Source organism: Mauremys reevesii, linkage group 8, assembly GCF_016161935.1.
Source record: "Mauremys reevesii isolate NIE-2019 linkage group 8, ASM1616193v1, whole genome shotgun sequence".
In the NCBI taxonomy this organism is placed as follows: Eukaryota; Metazoa; Chordata; order Testudines; family Geoemydidae; genus Mauremys; species Mauremys reevesii.
In genome coordinates, this window is record NC_052630.1 from 67,273,672 (window position 1) to 67,291,249 (window position 17,578).

Below are 17,578 nucleotides of genomic sequence, written 5' to 3' on the forward strand. Positions count from 1 at the left end.
ATAGGGGATGCCTTCCTCATCCCATGGAACGCATCACTCACCTTCCCGCCAATACCACTGGTCCCACGGGTCATCCGCAAGATACAACTCGACAGAGCATACATCATTCTCATTGTCCCCACATGGTCCAGACAGACTTGGTTTCCGTACCTCTCACGCCTACCAATCTGTGCCCCACAACCGCTGCCTTTCCAGACGGACCTCCTGTCCCAGAACAAGGGCCTGACACTCCATCCAGACCCAGTGAAACTCCATCTCAAAGCGTGACTCCTCTGTGGTTCCAACATGGGGAATTGAACTGTTCAGAGAAAGTAAAACAGGTATTACTAAACAGCCGTCGCCTCACCACTGGAAATACTTACCGCCACAAGTGGAGAAGATTCTCCCTTTGGTGTCAGCAAAAACAGCGGGACGCGACCAAGGCGCCTCTGTCTGTGATCCTAGACTACCTACTAGAACCGAAGGAAATGGGGTTAGCCATAAGCTCTATTAAAGAACACCTCGCTGCCATTACGGCCCTCCACGAACAGTTAGAAGGGGCTTCAAGATTTGCTCGCCCAATTACATGGCACTTTCTCGCAGGTATACAGAACATGTACCCAGCAGTATGCCAACCTGCACCACCATGGAATTTCAATCTTGTGCTCAAATGTCTCACAAGACCACCCTTCCAACCTCTAGCAACCCACTCGCCCCTTCATATGTTAATGAAGATCGCATTCCTAGTGGCAATCACGTCTGTCAGACATGTCAACGAAATAGGAGCATTGATGGCTGAACCACCATACACTGTATTTACCAAAGACAAAATCATGTTACGTCCTCACCCAAAATTCTTGCCGAAAATGGCTACAAATTTTCATATTAACCAAACCATACACTTATTGCCTTCTATCCCAAGCCACATAATGACTCTCGAGAAGCAACGTTATACATTCTAGATGTCAGACGGGCTTTAGCCTTCTACTTCGACAGAACTAAACCATTTCGCAAGTCACCAAGACTATTCGTCTCTACAGCAGAGTGTTCCAAGGGCTCGACAATATCGACCAGAGACTCTCCAAATGGGTCTCTACCTGTATTCAAACTTGCTACCACCTGAATCACAAAGAACCCCCTATGGGCATCAGCTTCCACTCAATGCGAGCCATGGCGACATCGATTGCATTCTTAAACAATGTCCCCTTAATAGATATTTGTAGAGCTGCAACCTGGACATCAGAGCACACTTTTGCAAAGCATTACGCTATCACCCAAGGCCTCGTCTCAGACTCTATCATTGGCCTTACAGTGCTCTCATCACACACTTATACATAACTCCGAACCCCTGCCACCCCTGGTGCGGTACTGCTCTACAAGCACCTAGAGTGGAGCACCCACAGGAACACCACTCGAAGAAGAAGTAGTAGTAGTAGTTGTTTTTCTTCGAGTGATTGTTCCTATGCATTCCAGTTAGGTGTGCGCGCTGCGCGTACACAGCTTCTCCGGAACATTTTTACCCTAGCAATTCCGGCGGGCCGGCTGGCGCCCCCTGGAGTGGCGCCGCTATGGCGGCGGTTATATACCCCAGCCGGCCCGTCCGCTCCTCAGTTCCTTCTTCCCGCCCGTGACGGCAGTTGGAACAGTGGAGTGCTCTCTGTCCTCCACATCCCTAGCGCTCTATAGCTTTCTTTGTACATAGTTGTTTATCTCTTAGTGTTAGTTAGTTGTATAGTTTAGTTAGTATAGGTAAGATAAGGAAATAAGGGGGGTTTCCCTCCTTTTTTTCCCCACCGGTGCGGGCTCATGCCCAAAGCACCGGGCTTCAAGCCCTGTGCATCTTGCCAGAGGCACATGCCGGTAGGAGATCCGCACGACGCCTGTCTGCGCTGCCTTGGGGAGCCTGACCGCACAGATAAGTGCTCTATCTGTGCGGCCTTTAAGCCCCGGACAAGAAAGGAGCGGGACGCTAGACTTAAGCAGCTCCTCATGGAGGCTTCGCTCCAACCCCCGGCACCGACCGCGCCGGCACCGAAGCCTGCATCGGCGCGCACCGGCGGCGCCGAGCCGCTCCGGCACTGAGGCGTCTCAACCCTCTCCAGCGGCACCGGCTGCGAGGCACCGCTCTCTCTCGCCAGCCAGGAAGTGGAAGCCGACTAAGGCAGCACCGAAGACCCAGGTCCAGGGTCAATTAGCCCAGCCACCTCCGCCTCCAGTACCGGCTGTGGCAGTGCACAAACCATGCACTGTGCCGTTGACTCCGGCACCGCAAGGGCCGTCGAGTCCGGCACCGCCTCGCTCCCTGGCACCGTCCGCGGTAGAGCTGGTGCTGCCGTCCACGCCCGAGACTTTCTTGACGGCGAGGGAGCTCATAGAGCTCACAGAGGCACCGAGCCTCCGGCCCCCGGCACCGCCGGTGCGGGCTGTTGTGGCGGCAGGGAAGCGGCCTATGATGTGACCACCGGTCGAGCGGAAGAGACGACGCTCCAGGTCCCGGTCTCGCTCCCGGTCCCGAGGACGGTCGCCATCTAGCCGCTCGCGGTCCCGGCACCGCTCGCCAGTGCGGTACCGATCACCTGCTCGGCGCCGGTCGCAGTCCCGGTACCGCTCGTCATCGCGGTACCGGTCGCACTCCCGGAGGCGTTCCTGGTCCCGGTCCCCATCTCGTCGGCACCGAGGGAGGTCCGACTCCCGGCACCGTGACTCCCGGCACCGTGACTCTAGGAGCCGCTACCGGCACCGCCGGTCGAAGTCCCGGTCGAGCTCCCGGCACCGGTCAAGCTCCCGGCACCGTGCCGACCGATGGTCTTGCTCCCACTCTCGGCACCGAGAGGACCGGCACCGAACCTCGGCACCGTCAATGGGTACGCTACCACCCTCGACGACTCAATCGTTTGGAGCATCCGCACCTCCCTGGCCTTCTAGTCAAGCATCGGTGGCTTCGGAGGCGGGCAGCGAGGGTCATCTTCCCGCTGCGGAGCAGACTCATGTCCAGGGTGCGAGACAGTGGGGCTTCTGGGTACCGTGGGCCCAGTATGAATCCCAGGGGGTGCCGCTCCCTCCAAGGGCCCCTGCCTCGGACCGTCGAGCTCCGGTAGCTACAATAAGTAGACCGCCCCCTTCACCTCCAGCCGCAGACCAGTTGCCACCTGGTTCCCAAGAGCATCCTCGGCCGGAGTCAACAGCCGATCCCTTGGAGGAACCGCCTGCACAGGCCCTGGTACAGGGCCCATCCTCGTCTTCATCACCGGACGAGGCGGTGGCCGGGGCGGCTACATCTGACCCCCCGCCAATTGACTTGCGGGCGCATCAGGACCTTCTGCGTCGGGTGGCACAGGCGATCAACCTCCCTGTGGCGGAGGTCGCAGAGGACGAGGACCCGGTGACGAATGTAATCGGAGTGGAGGCTCCAGTGTGGGTAGCATTACCCTTTATCCGCACCATACAGAAGAATGCCACCACCATCTGGCAGTCACCGGCGTCCGTCCCTCCCACCGCCAGGGGTGTCGAAAGAAAGTACTCCGTCCCTCCCACGGGGTACGAGTATCTGTACACCCACCCAGCCCCTGATTCGTTGGTTGTCCAGTCGGTCAACGACAGGGAAAGGAACGGCCAACCCGCCCCAGCCCCAAAGTCAAGGGAGGCTAAGCGGATGGACCTCTTGGGCCGCAAGGTTTACTCAGCCGGCGGCCTCCAGCTTAGGATCGCCAATCAGATGGCCCTCCTCGCCAGATACACTTTTGATATCTTGGCGTCTCTGGCGAAGTTCACGGAGCTCATCCCACCTGACTCTCGCCAGGAGTTCACAGCTCTGTTGGAGGAGGCCAAGAAGACTTCCAGGTCTTCTATACAGTCCGCTCTTGACTCCGCGGACTCGGGTGCAAGAACCCTGGCCTCGGGGGTCACCATGAGGCGCATCTCATGGTTGCAGTCATCCACGCTGCCGCCTGAGGTGCAGTACACCTTGCAGGACCTGCCTTTTGACGCTCAGGGCCTGTTCTCGGAAAAGACCGATTCGAGGATCCAGACCCTAAAGGACGGTCGTATTGCCATCTGTACTCTGGGGATGCATACACCGGCAACCCAGCACAGGTCCTTTAGGCAGCAGCCATACCGGCCCTTTAACCAATCTAGGGCAAGACCATACGCAGGCCGCAGACCTGGCCCGGCCCGCCGTAGGCCATCTGGCAATCGGCGCACCTCGACCCATCTGCCTTCCAAGGCCCCTCAGGGCCCCAAACAGGCGTTTTGATGGGACGCCCGAGGACGGCTCATCAGCCTCTGGACCGGATCCTACCCTTCTATTCTACAACCGCCTTTCCCATTTCTTTTCGGCGTGGTCCCAAATAACAACAGACAACTGGGTCCTTCAAACAATCCAGTCTGGGTACCGCCTGCAATTTGTTTCGCCCCCTCCTTCCCATCCTCCGTCCCCGTCCCTCTTCAGGGACCCCTCTCACGAGCAATTTCTCCTGCAGGAGGTCAAGACTCTGTTGAGCTTGGGGGCCATAGAGGAGGTGCCATGCGACATGCGGGGCAGGGGCTTCTACTCCCGCTACTTCCTCATCCCCAAGGCGAAAGGAGGTCTACGTCCAATTCTGGATCTGCGGGAGCTCAACAAGTACCTGCTCAAGCCCAAGTTTCGTATGGTCACCCTGGGGACCATCATCCTCTCCCTGGATCCGGGAGACTGGTTTGCCGCCCTCGACATGAAGGACGCATACTTCCATGTCGCAATTTACCCCCCCCCCATCGACGCTTCCTGCGCTTCACTGTCAACAACGCGCACTACCAGTTCGCAGTGCTGCCTTTCGGCCTCTCCACCGCACCGAGGGTTTTCACGAAGTGCATGGCAGTGGTTGCCGCAGCCCTCCGCCGGCGTCAGATACGCGTTTATCCGTATCTCGACGATTGGCTGGTTCGCGGAGCATCCCAGCGGCTGGTAACAAACCAAATAAGAGAGGTCGTGTCTCTCTTTCGGGACCTCGGTCTTCTCATCAACACCGAGAAGTCCGCTTTAACTCCATCGCAGCGGGTAGAATTCATCGGAGCAGTGCTCGACTCCAATTTGGCCAGGGCCTGCCTCCTGCTGTCTCAACACCAAACTATGGTCTCCATCATCCGAGACCTCCTCACCTTTCCCACGACAACGGTTCGGGCCTGCCTCCGCCTCCTGGGACACATGGCATCCTGTACGTATGTCACAGCGTACGCGAGGCTCCACCTTCGCCCGTTCCAGTCCTGGCTAGCGTCGGTGTACCGCCCACATCGCGACCACATCGACATGGTGGTCACGGTCGCGAAGCCCACCCTCGAGTCACTCACCTGGTGGCTGGACCCAGAGACAGTGTGTGCAGGAGTCCCGTTCCACCCTGCTCGCCCATCCGTCACTCTGACCACGGATGCCTCAGCCCTGGGGTGGGGAGCCCATCTGGGCGACCTTCACACCCAAGGCCTCTGGTCGCCTCAAGAGCTCGCCCTGCACATCAACATCCGGGAGCTGCGTGCGATCCGTTTGGCGTGTCACACCTTCCGCACCCGCCTGCAAGGCCACTGCGTCGCAGTGTTCACGGACAACAGGACGGCGATGTTCTACGTGAACAAGCAGGGCGGAGCCCGCTCCTCCCTCCTCTGCAAGGAGCCGATGCTCCTGTGGGACTTCTGCGTGACCCACTCGATTCACCTAGAAGCGTCGTTTCTTCCAGGAGTGCAGAACATGCTGGCGGACCACCTCAGCAGGTCTTTCCTCGCCCACGAGTGGTCCCTTCGACTGGACGTGGCACACAGAATTTTCCAACGGTGGGGCTTTCCCCAGGTAGACCTGTTTGCCTCCAGGGAGAACAGGAAGTGCCACCAATTCTGTTCCTAACAGGGTCGCTCTCCGGGCTCCCTGTCGGATGCCTTCCTGTACTCCTGGACGGATCACCTCCTTTACGCCTTCCCTCCGTTCCCGCTCATCCATCGGGTGCTGCTCAAACTACGGAGGGACCAGGCCCGCATAATACTCGTCACTCCGGCCTGGCCGAGGCAGCATTGGTACACCCTGCTGCTCGAGCTCTCTGTTCGGGAACCCATTCCCCTACCATCCTGGCCGGACATCATCACGCAGGACTTCGGCAGGCTTCGCCACCCAGACCTGCAGTCCCTCCATCTCACAGCTTGGTACCTGAGTGGTTGACCCCTGCGGAAAGAGGCTGTTCCGAGGCAGTACAACGAGTCCTGCTTGAAAGCAGAAAGCCTTCCACCCGCTCTACTTACCTTGCGAAGTGGAAGCGCTTTGCCCTCTGGTGTGACCAATGCGGCCTTAATCCCTTCGTAGTCCCCCCTTTCCACAATCCTGGACTACCTCTGGTACCTAAAGGAGCAAGGTCTTGCGGTCTCCTCCTTAAAGGTACACCTGGCAGCCGTGTCCGCGTTTCGCCCATCCATAGACGGTCGATCCATCTTCGCTAACCAGATGGTATCCCGCTTCCTGAAGGGCCTGGACCGGTTGTACCCACCCATGAGACGTCCTACCCCGGCCTGGGATTTAAATCTGGTCCTGGCCAGGCTTACGGGAGCCCCCTTTGAGCCTTTAGCCACGTGCTCCCTTCTCTACCTGTCTTGGAAGACGGCCTTCCTCGTCGCCATTACATCTGCGAGACGTGTGTCCGAGCTTCGCGCTCTGACGGTTGGTCCACCGTACACCGTTTTCCATAGAGACAAGGTGCAGCTCCGCCCTCACCCGGCCTTCCTCCCGAAAGTCGTCTCGGCCTTCCATGTCAATCAGGAGATCTTCCTCCCGGTCTTCTTCCCGAAGCCACATGCCTCTCCTCGGGAACAACAGCTTCACACCTTGGACGTCCGCAGGGCCCTCGCTTTTTATATCGAGCAGACGAAGCCCTTCCGGCGTTCGACCCAGCTCTTCGTGGCGGTGGCTGACCGAATGAAAGGCGAGGCGGTCTCCTCGCAGCGGATTTCCGCCTGGGTCACGGCATGTATCAGGACATGCTACGAGCTTGCTCATGTGCCACCATGCCACCTCACCGCTCACTCCACGAGAGCACAAGCCTCGTCTACCGCCTTCCTGGCCCACGTCCCTATCCAGGACATTTGTAGAGCAGCCACCTGGTCTTCTGTCCACACCTTCGCTTCCCACTACGTGTTGGTGCAGCAGTCTAGAGACGATGCAGCCTTCGGCTCCGCAGTATTACACTCTGCCACGTCTCACTCTGACCCCACCGCCTAGGTAAGGCTTGGGAATCACCTAACTGGAATGCATAGGAGCAATCACTCGAAGAAGAAAAGACGGTTACTCACCGTAGTAACTGTTGTTCTTCGAGATGTGTTGCTCCTATCCATTCCAGACCCGCCCTCTTCCCCACTGTCGGAGTAGCCGGCAAGAAGGAACTGAGGAGCGGACGGGCCGGCTGGGGTATATAACCGCCGCCATAGCGGCGCCACTCCAGGGGGCGCCAGCCGGCCCGCCGGAGTTGCTAGGGTAAAAATGTTCCTCACGCAGGACTTCGGCAGGCTTCGCCACCCAGACCTGCAGTCCCTCCATCTCACAGCTTGGTACCTGAGTGGTTGACCCCTGCGGAAAGAGGCTGTTCCGAGGCACACCTAACTGGAATGGATAGGAGCAACACATCTCGAAGAACAACAGTTACTACGGTGAGTAACCGTCTTTTACTCACCTTGTGCAGTAACGATGGTTCTTCGAGATGTGTCCCTCTGTGGGTGCTCCACTACCCACCCTCCTCTCCTTTACTTCGAAGTTCATACAGCCGAGCTCTGCGGTAGAGAAAGAACGGAGGGGATGGTCGGGGGAGTGTACATTACAGGAGGTTCCAACGGCTCGGCTACATGAGATGACTCCTGTGAGCACCCTTACCCAGACCGAGTACTGCTGCGAGAAATCTCCGGCATAGGGATGCACCGACACCCACAGAATGGAGCACCCACAGAGACACACATCTCGAAGAGCCATCGGTACTGCACAAGGTAATTTCTTCTTTCAACTATATAGTTCTTAACTGTGTGTATAGCTACTGTGACAAAGTTCTGTCCTTGACTCTGTGGGTCCTGCGTTTCCTGGCAGATTTTGCTAGCCTCAGAGGCTCACTGTGACCCTCCATATAGCTCTTCTCTCTCTAGAGGCAAGGGTCACAGCTTACTGAGCCATTTTCGTCATAAGCCAACAACGGAGGTGAGGAGAAGCAGTCTTCCCTCGCACAGTCTCTGTTGTCTCCCAGTCTCAGTGATTAATCAGGGATGGGACGGGGGAGCCCAGGCCTGCCCTCTACTCCGGGCTCCAACCCAGGGACCCTAAAATTAGCAGCTATGGTAGCTGCCTTTTTGGAAATAGGACGTGTACAATTCCCTGGGCCATTTCCCACAGCAGCCCCCACTCAATATCTCCTTCACCGTTACCTCAGGGCCTCCTTCCTTGCACCTGATATGGATTCATACGGCTTCATTCCTCCAACAGCGTGGCTCCCTCCTATAGCTCCTGACACCCACGCCTCACTGACTAACTGCGAGGCTTTTAACTCGTTCCAGCCAGCCCTTGATTGGCTTCAGGTGTCCCAATCAATCTAGCTATCTCCACTGCCTTCTAGAAGGATCTTAATTGGCCCCAGGTGTCTTGATTAACCTGGAGCAACTGCCATTTGGTTACCATGGAACTAGGGATTTGTTTAGCTTGGGGCTAACGTACCTGTTCCTCACTACTTTACTGTAGCCATCTGGCCTTGCCCCATCACAATACACTAACGTCTTGTCTTGCAAAAGGCTATATTGAGTTGCAAATCAACATGTTTTAATAGTCAATGTAATTGCAAATCAATCTTCAGGAAAATAACTAAAAATATAATGAAAATGGGTTTAGTTTCACACCAGCTCTGGTTGGACCACATAATAGAACCTCTGCAGAAAGTGGCACTTTGTACTTGAGAGGACTGAGCTAGAATTAGCAGAGACTGTTGGAGAGGATTGCACCAAAAAACATATCTATCCTCCGACCAGCTCAGACCCATACTGACCGACTAATGGAGAGCAGGACACTGTGAAGTCCCATTGACTTAAAAAAATGGGAAAGTAAAAACCTGAAAATATTTTTTTCAATAATCTTTTAGTTACAGTAATCTTGGTGTTGTAACAAAAATAGGTAAATTTGTTCAGACACATTAATTTAAGTTTGTTCCTAAACTCTGTTCCAAAGTAATGAAATTTTGTACTTTTTAAAAACCACTTTGTCAACTTGAGTAATTTTCTGAAGTAGGAAAGCTCTTGAGAAAATGGTAAATCATGTACTGAAATTTCCCCTTTACACACTATTGTGTGGAAATGCAGAGATGTAAATGTATCTCTGTAGAGAGAGAGAGAGAAGAAAACTGCAAGTTGCAAAAGTGAACACTTAATACTTAAGGAGACAGTGTCTTTTCTTTAGGATTTGTGCTATGGTGCAGGAAAATCGGTTGCTACATTAAGAGACTTTAAAAGTCCTGAGCAGGAACCATCTCCTTCACTTCCTCCAAGTGACAGACAGCACTGGGAACAAATAAATTATAGTGCAGGTGATTCAGATGCCAATTACAGAGGGAATGTTGGTCCCCTCAGTAGAGCACCTTATGACAGAGGAGATGCTCTCAGAGAGAGAGAGGCTCACATGAGACTTCAAAATAGCTACAGAAGTCCTGAAGTTCTGCCGGCCGGTGATATACCAGATGCACAAAGAGAAGAGCATCACAAGGTAGCATCCAGTGTATGTTAACGATTGTGCATTTTAATAGTTTTTCAAGCTAAGCCTAGAACAATTTTCATCTCTACCCCGATATAACGCAACCCGATATAACACGGGTTCGCGTATAGCGCGGTAAAGTTCTGACACTCTGCTCTGAGCAGCGTGTTAAGGGGGCTGGGCCGGGGCATTGGATAAGGGGCAGAGGGTCTCGGGGACGGTCAGGGGCTCCCCCACCCCAGGGTCTAGGAGGCAGGAGCTGCGGGGAGGGGGCAATTTTGGGGGCCTTGCAGTCCTAGAGTGACCTGGGCAATTAGCAGGGGGCCAGGAGCAGCCTGCTCTACTTCCCTCGCCCCTGGCCCCAGCCGTGTCACTCAGGGGAGGGGGCTTGGGCGAAGGGATCCCCTCCCGCACTCACCGGCAGCGGCGGAAGCAGAGCAGCCCAGCCCCAGCCCGCTCTACTCCGCCAGCTCCCAGCTGCGGCACTCCACTTCGCGCCGCAGGTGAGTATGGGGGTATCCTTTCCCCAACCTACCCTCACTCACCGGCGGTGGGAAGCAGAGTGCCGTGGCTGGGAGCTGGCGGAGTAGAGTGGGCTGGAGCCACGTTGCTCCGCTTTCCGGCGCTGCCGGTGAGTGCGGGGTGTGGATAGTGGTCGGAGCAGTCGGGACAGGGAGCAGGGGGATAGGGTAGGGGGTAGGATCCTGGGGGTGATTAGGGACAGGGGTCTCTGAAGGGGGTGGTCAGGGAACAAGGAATGGGGGGGGGGGTCAAAGCAAGTTTGATGTAACGCAGTCTCATCTATAATGCGGTGAGATTTTTTTTTCTCCCCCGAGGACAGTGTTATATCGGGGTAGAGGTGTATTTAACTTAACAGTACAGATGTTTTTATAATTTTCATGTTTAAAAAGGTGGTGCACTTTAACTAAGTGCTCTCTCTAGAGCAGTTATCTGAAAAACCAGTGTTTTGTCCCCCTCTAGATGTTCAGAGACAAATTCCTATATGGAAAGGCAGGCTGTAGATTAAAGCTAGACCTACAGCAGGGGTGTAAACCTCTTAATCTGGCCCTCAAGCACCTACCAGGGAGTGGAGTCGGGGGCTTGCCCCGCTCAACGCATGGTGTGGCTCCACGCTGCTCCCAGCAGCAGTGGCATGGCAGGCATGTCTCCCCTCTCCCTCTTACACATAGGGACAGCCAGTGGGCTCCACATGCAGCCCCCCCCCCAACTCTGCAGTTCCCCGTCACTGGGAGTTGTGGGGGCCGCGCCTGCGGCCAGGCTGCATGCAGAACTGCCTGGTCGCACTTTTGCATGATGCTTGAGGTGAGCGCTGCCTGGAACCTGCAGCCCAGCTTGCCAAACCCCCTCAGTTCTCTGGAGCTCCCTTCCACACCCTGACCTCTTAATTTCTGGCTCCACCCGCAGAGTCGGCACCCCCTCCCACAGCCCAACCCCCATTTTCATCAGCATTCATGGCCTGCCATACAATTTCCATACCCAGATGTGGGGAAATAACTAAAACTACACATGCAAAACAAGATCAAAATTGGTTAGATTTAAACACACCCACCTTGGTATAATTTATTTTGACTTTCAGAGAACATTTGATAAAGTCCTTTACAGGAGGTTACTAAGGCAACTTTGTCATGGGAAGAGAGGCCAAGATTTAGATAGGCTAATTTTCAGCATTGTGAAATGTTATGTGGGGTGCAGCAAAGTTCTCGATTACTCTTTGTATTTAACATATGAACAAGGGGGTAACGAAGTTGAGAAAATCTGCAGATACCACAAAATACTTAGGCAAACCCTGATGCCTCTGGAACCTAACAAACTCAGCGAAAGGGGTAGTAACACTAGCTTACATTTAAAAAGAACAGGAGTACTTGTGGCACCTTCGAGACTAACAAATTTATTTCAGCATGAGCTTTCGTGAGCTACAGCTCACTTCTTCGGATGCATAGAATGGAACACACAGACAGGAGATATTTATACATACAGAGAACATGAAAAGGTGGAAGTATGCATACCAACAGGAAGAGTCTAATCAATTGAGATGCGCCTCTTCCTGTTGATATGCATAACTTCCACCTTTTCATGTTCTCTGTATGTATAAATATCTCCTGTCTGTGTGTTCCATTCTATGCATCCGAAGAAGTGAGCTGTAGCTCACGAAAGCTCATGCTGAAATAAATTTGTTAGTCTCGAAGGTGCCACAAGTACTCCTGTTCTTTTTGCGGATACAGACTAACATGGCTGCTACTCTGAAATCTAGCTTACATTTGTCAGTTTTATCTGACATTAAAAGGCATAATTTGAACTCCTCATACATGGCTGTCAAGAAGAGTTGGGTGTAATTAGCCTGTTTTGCAGCTCAGTTAAAAAAAATTAGAATGTTCAAGAAACAATCCAATGCCATATTAAAAACCAGTGGTACATCCTTTAGAATACTGTATACATGTGTGGTCACTTCATCTAGAAATAGTGAGCAGAATTAGATAGGGCCAGATAGTTTTAATCTTTAGACAATGAACTAGAAAGGGAGACTGTTCTAGAGGGAGTGTTGCCATGCCCCCTTTCTAAAAATGTGTGGTTTGCTCTCTTACAGTACAAAAGTAAGCTCTTCAAGGGCCAGTTATAGCTCCTGGCCCCATTGAGTTGCAGAAATTAGGAAGCAAGAGGATTTTATAGATTGACACCAGCAGTTATTCAACAGGTTTAAAACTGTTTCAGAGCATAATTCCAGCTACTGGGTGATGAGCAGGTTATTTTAGAGCCGTCTGAGTGGGATTTGTTGATTGTTGTGCACCTTATAAAGCATGTGGCAGTGGTTGCTGTTAGATAGCTGAGCCTCTGATCTAACCCAGTACATCAATTTCTATTTTGCAAAACTTAAATAAAATTTGCCTTCTAACATGGGACCCATGGATAATGCATTTTTGAGCCCTGTACTGAGATGGTGGTCACGTCACTGGAGTAATTGTATCATTTTGGGGAGGAGAGTTGAATGTTTTGAACCGCAGGATCCACTTGCTGTTTGTTAAACATTTAAACCTTCTCATTGCAGGAACAAGGTCAACAGCCTACTGTTGAAGATCTTCCAGGAACCCCTTAGTTCCCTGGCTTTATTTTCCTGATGCAATGGAACCCCAGTGTAGGTGAAAGTGCAGCAATTAAAGAATCAGTAATTTATCAATGCCAGGTGGCAAGTGAGAGACTACCTGGTGCTTGCCCCTTAATCAAGAAGACTGGATTCCTAGTGAATTCTCATCCTTCAGATTTTTATTCCTTATGGCTCAACACTACCCCTATGAAGCTGTTTATAAAAGTCTTTTGATGGAGGACTAGGCAAATGTATGTATCTCAAAGTAAACCAAGCCTGGTTGTAAAGCAAGAGCTTATTTTTGCATTTAAATAAAGTAGCTTTTTAAGAAAAGTGGCCAGCATGTGAGATGTTCAATTTAAGCTATGAGAAGCCAGCACTCTTGGTGTTTAGGAGATAGAGTAGAAAGCGTGTCTAAACTAAACTAGAAATTGTTTTTTTCTGAATTCAGATACCAAAATAGCTCATCAGAACAAGACTTTTACTGACCCAAGTCTGCAGCGTGACTTTTCCAATCCCAGTTAGGTTTTCAGTAGCTTCCATGCACACACAAGAGGAATAACTAAGCAGTCTGAGAGAGAATTTATTCCTCAGTTTGTGGGTTTTAAAAAAACAAACAAAACGGGTATAAAAATGTCCAGGGACTACCTGATCGTTCCAGGAAAAAGAAAAATACAAATTGGGAAAGTTTTTTTTTTTTTTTTTTTAAACAGGATATATAGAACTATGAAATTTGTATTACTGTTAATTTAAACTGCCATAAACTTGTACCGGTTTAATCAATGAAGCAGAGTACCTTAAACACTACATCTTACTGATCACAATGCTATCCACTTCAGATAGTTAAAAGAAAGTACTCAGTGACTCGTTTCAGCTTTGACATACAGTTAATCTCTAGCAGTAGTAGCAACTGTAGACTGTACCTTTTGCAGAATACTGATCACAGGAATGTACAACTGTCAATTTACTAGCACTATTTTTAAAAAGTAAAACTATTTACACAATACACTTTGAACTGAATATCCAAATGTTATTAGTGCTACAAAACCCTTTTTTCCTTTAAAGGCATATTGTCATTTTCCCTTCAAACAAAGGAAAGTGACAGATTCTTTGTTAAAAATTACAGTACAATCTGACCCCCTAATCTTTGTGCTGTAGTTGAAATTCCAACAAGGCTTCTCTTTCTAAAAGTCTTCGGTAGGATTTGGTCTCTTTATACTGGAGGGTAAAGGGACTCTCTGTTCATCCATTCTCTTGGCCTGTGATCTCAAAATAAGGCTGAAGAAATCTTCATCAGGTACAGTTGGTCCTTTTGTGGTAGTTGATGGTGGAGCACATCTTTGATCATCTAATCTGGAACCCTAAAGATTTAGCAAGAGATAAAAATTTAACCAGTGCCTGTCAGAAGCTCATACAATGATACGCTTACTATTTCATTGTTAATATTCTGTATTTTCTCACTGCAGAAAGTTTATTTTTATGCACAGGAACAGATTCATTAAAAGCCATCAGGATTTCTTATTAGCAAAACTACAGGGTTTTAATAAAATTATAGTAATATTGCATCTAGAATACTGGCATAGTTAATAGTAAGGTTATATAGCCTTACCCTGTGTGCAGGCAGTTCAAACTCCTCCCTCCCCTCTAGCAGTTTGAGGGGAAATACTGTAACATACCCATTGAAGATGTCTCATCAAAAACATCCTGTATTAGATTTGTGTACTAAGTTAACAATGTGATTTAGGTTCTGGTGAGCCCGTTGAGGTGTGAGTAGTAAGTATTAAAAGAATAACCTGTTTTGCAGGGGAATATTTTGTATTCCTATTTTCTATCTATATGGAAACTAGACTCTCCCTCATCCTTATTAGTGCCATTCATCCCTTACATGAGGGCATGTAAGAGAGCATTAATTTCCATTCCCAATTTGATTTTCTGATTTTTTGACATCACTCCTATAGTTAATAAAGTAGAATACAATTGCAAAAGGCTTCAGCTATGTGTTTAACTCTGTAACTCAGGAATAAAATGGAAAATCAAACAGGAGGGGAATGGAAGAAGAAACATTTATTTAAAAAACATTAAACTAAATGCCACTGTAGCAGGATCCTTAACGAGGATTAGTTTATGTACAGTTGCATCTTACATAAAAGATGAAGAAGCAGTTAATTCTGGCTCTGATCCAACTCCACTGCTAGCAGTGGACAGGTGGGTGGGACCCTCTAGTTTAAATTTTTTTTAGCTACAGATTCTCTTGTTTTGCTATTTTTACTTAAAAGCACAGTAAAACAGATTGAGCAAACTGAAGTGGTAAAGCTTATCTGGCTTCACAATAGTTTCTGTAAGTATATCTGTATTGTCTCCCGCCATGCACTTTAGTCATTTCTTACAGCAGTCTTCTCATCATAACAGATTTTACATTCTACCTCAGACTGCCTAGGGAGGATGTAGAAGCTCCTTTACTGTAGGTTTTCAAAAGGAAGCTGGATAGCCATCGGTCTTGAATGGATTAGACAACAAAGCTTGCATCTATATGACCCTTGCCGTCCCTTCTAACCTTATGGTTCTATGATTCTGAGGAGACTGTTTTACATCCCTCCTTCTCTGGCCGTAACAACATTTAAAATGTGCCCAAGTAGTGCTGGACTAAACAGTAGTAATTTTCCTAGCACCAAATTCTGCTGTGGACTTCATCCTGTGCAACCCCCATTATCTCCAACAGGGGATGTAAATATTTTCCTCACACTGGAAAAACTCCAAATCATTTTCCTGGACTAAGTGTAAGACCCCACAAAGGCTTGATAAGAAAAACACCTGCACCACCTTAAATATATCTGCCATTCCAACATGAAAGTACACATTATACAGAATGGATAGCAGGCGATTCTACAAAACACACACAACATCAGTAGGAATCACCAGGATACTAGCTACCTATTATATTTCTTCCTTCCTTTGGATACAGGCACATTTTTACCAACTTATTTTAAAGCATCTAGCCTATTGCAATGGTTTAACTACAGCAATGTGCTGCTGTACTGACTGCACAGGAGTGTGCAGTTATTTTTAAAACTGAATAGAAGTCTACACAATATCCTCTAACTTTATTTCCACAAATAGCCATCAGTCTGATGCAAAGTGTGGCACTTCTGTGGCTACTGCGACAGATTTAGGGTAGAATTCAGGCTCTTCAGTGTTAAGAAAAGGAACTAATGATTACATTCCATTTAATCCTCTTTCTGTTCTGGACCCAGCCTGACCTTTATTTCGGATCACTCATGTTAACTAAGTGGAAGAAATATTTCATAGCTTCTCTGTATTAAAAAGTGTTGTCCTTATGAGGTTCCAGTTTTGTTAACTAGATCAAGACAGATTTCAACTCAGACTGACAGCTGAAATCCATTAAAATCCTTCAACACCTCCTTCAATGGTTTTGTAAATGTAGTTGTTCTGTGTAGATTTTCAAGTGAAATACATACCATATTTTAATCAAAGTCCTACTTGTACTAAGCACAAACTTATGATAACTAGATGCAAGTATACAGACGCAGTCTTCCTCAGAGTGCCAATGAATATTACAGGGAAGCTGGGATATCAATCTTCTTTTTTCAGTCAGCCACCTAACCAATTAAGCTTAAGGCTAATGGTAGTAGTGGAAGAATCTTTCATCTTTCACAGAGTGCCTTGAGACTGTACTGGACTTTACCTCTTAGCTTGGTTTAGATAGTATAATGTACCCAACCATACATCACAAGTTAAGGAGGATTACAGAAGAGAAGTTTGCATTTATTAGTTGCTATCTGAGCAAATGCCAGAAACCTTGTAATACTTTGTTCTTGAACAGCATCTTCTGCCGCTTAGAAACCAACTCTTCTTTTCAGGTATATATTGTGCATTAAATGGGAATATTTTTCTTGTATGGAAGCTTGCAGCTACTATTATGTTGTTTCAGCTTCAATCAGCCATCTTGCATTACTGGCACTGTTGACTGTTTTAGTTATTGCTTTAATTTTCTCTCTCACTTGCAAATGTAATGAAACTAGAAGTTTAAATCTGTCTGAAGATGTCCAGGGAAAAATGCTTCAGTCATTCCTTTAAAAAATCGCTAATTTTGTACTAAATTAGATGCAGTAATGTAGAAAAAAACGGTTACTTACCTTTGTAACTGTTGTTCTTTGAGATGTGTTGCTCATATCCATTCCATGTAGGTGTATGCGCGCTGCGTGCACGTTCGTCGGAAGACTTTTACCCTAGCAACTCAGTGGGTCGGCTGGGCGCCCCTTGGAGTGGCGCCACCATGGCGCCGGATATATATACCAGCCGACCCACCCACTCCTCAGTTCCTTCTTGCTGGCTACTCCGACAGTGGGGAAGGAGGGTGGGTTTGGAATGGATATGAGCAACACATCTCGAAGAACAACAGTTACAAAGGTAAGTAACCGTTTTTTCTTCTTCGAGTGATTGCTCATATCCATTCCATGTAGGTGATTCCCAAGCCTTACGTAGGCGGTGGGGTCGGAGTGAGATGTTGCAGAATGCAAACTGCTGAGCCAAAGGCTGCATCATCTCTGGACAGTTAGACCAAAGAGGCAAAGGTCCGGATAGAGGACCAGGTAGTAGCATGACATAGCCCCTGGAAGGGTATGTGAGTCGGAAAGGCAGCAGAAGAAGCCTGAGCCCTGGTGAAACGAGCAGTAAGGTTGGCTCGACGGAACATGGGCCAAGTCACAGGAGGTGCAAAAGCTTGACGTCACCCAAGATGGAAAGCTCTGGGAGGAGAC

At 49.6% G+C, this 17,578-nt stretch overlaps 2 protein-coding genes across 13 annotated transcripts in view; one reads left to right on the forward strand and one right to left on the reverse strand.

Moving 5' to 3' along the window:
* CLCC1 (chloride channel CLIC like 1) overlaps window positions 1-12,902 on the forward strand; it is a 33,479-nt gene extending 20,577 nt beyond the window's left edge. For 3 of the 6 annotated variants that reach the window (XM_039484507.1, XM_039484506.1, XM_039484508.1), the window contains exons 12-13: window positions 9,410-9,724; window positions 12,765-12,892. In XM_039484507.1, the coding sequence (XP_039340441.1) occupies window positions 9,410-9,724; window positions 12,765-12,812 (363 nt within the window). In that variant the 3' untranslated portion in view covers window positions 12,813-12,892. Of the gene's footprint in view, window positions 1-7,736; window positions 7,963-9,409; window positions 9,725-12,764 lie in introns of all 6 variants that reach the window. The other 3 variants (XR_005583657.1, XM_039484509.1, XM_039484510.1) reach the window with 3 other exon arrangements.
* Window positions 12,903-13,050: 148 nt separating this feature from the next.
* Window positions 13,051-17,578, reverse strand: part of GPSM2 (G protein signaling modulator 2) — a 62,188-nt gene continuing 57,660 nt past the window's right edge. For 6 of the 7 annotated variants that reach the window (XM_039484502.1, XM_039484503.1, XM_039484500.1 and 3 more), the window contains one exon: window positions 13,051-14,161. In XM_039484502.1, the coding sequence (XP_039340436.1) occupies window positions 13,985-14,161 (177 nt within the window). In that variant the 3' untranslated portion in view covers window positions 13,051-13,984. The remainder of the gene's footprint in view (window positions 14,162-17,578) is intronic. The other variant, XM_039484505.1, reaches the window with a different exon arrangement.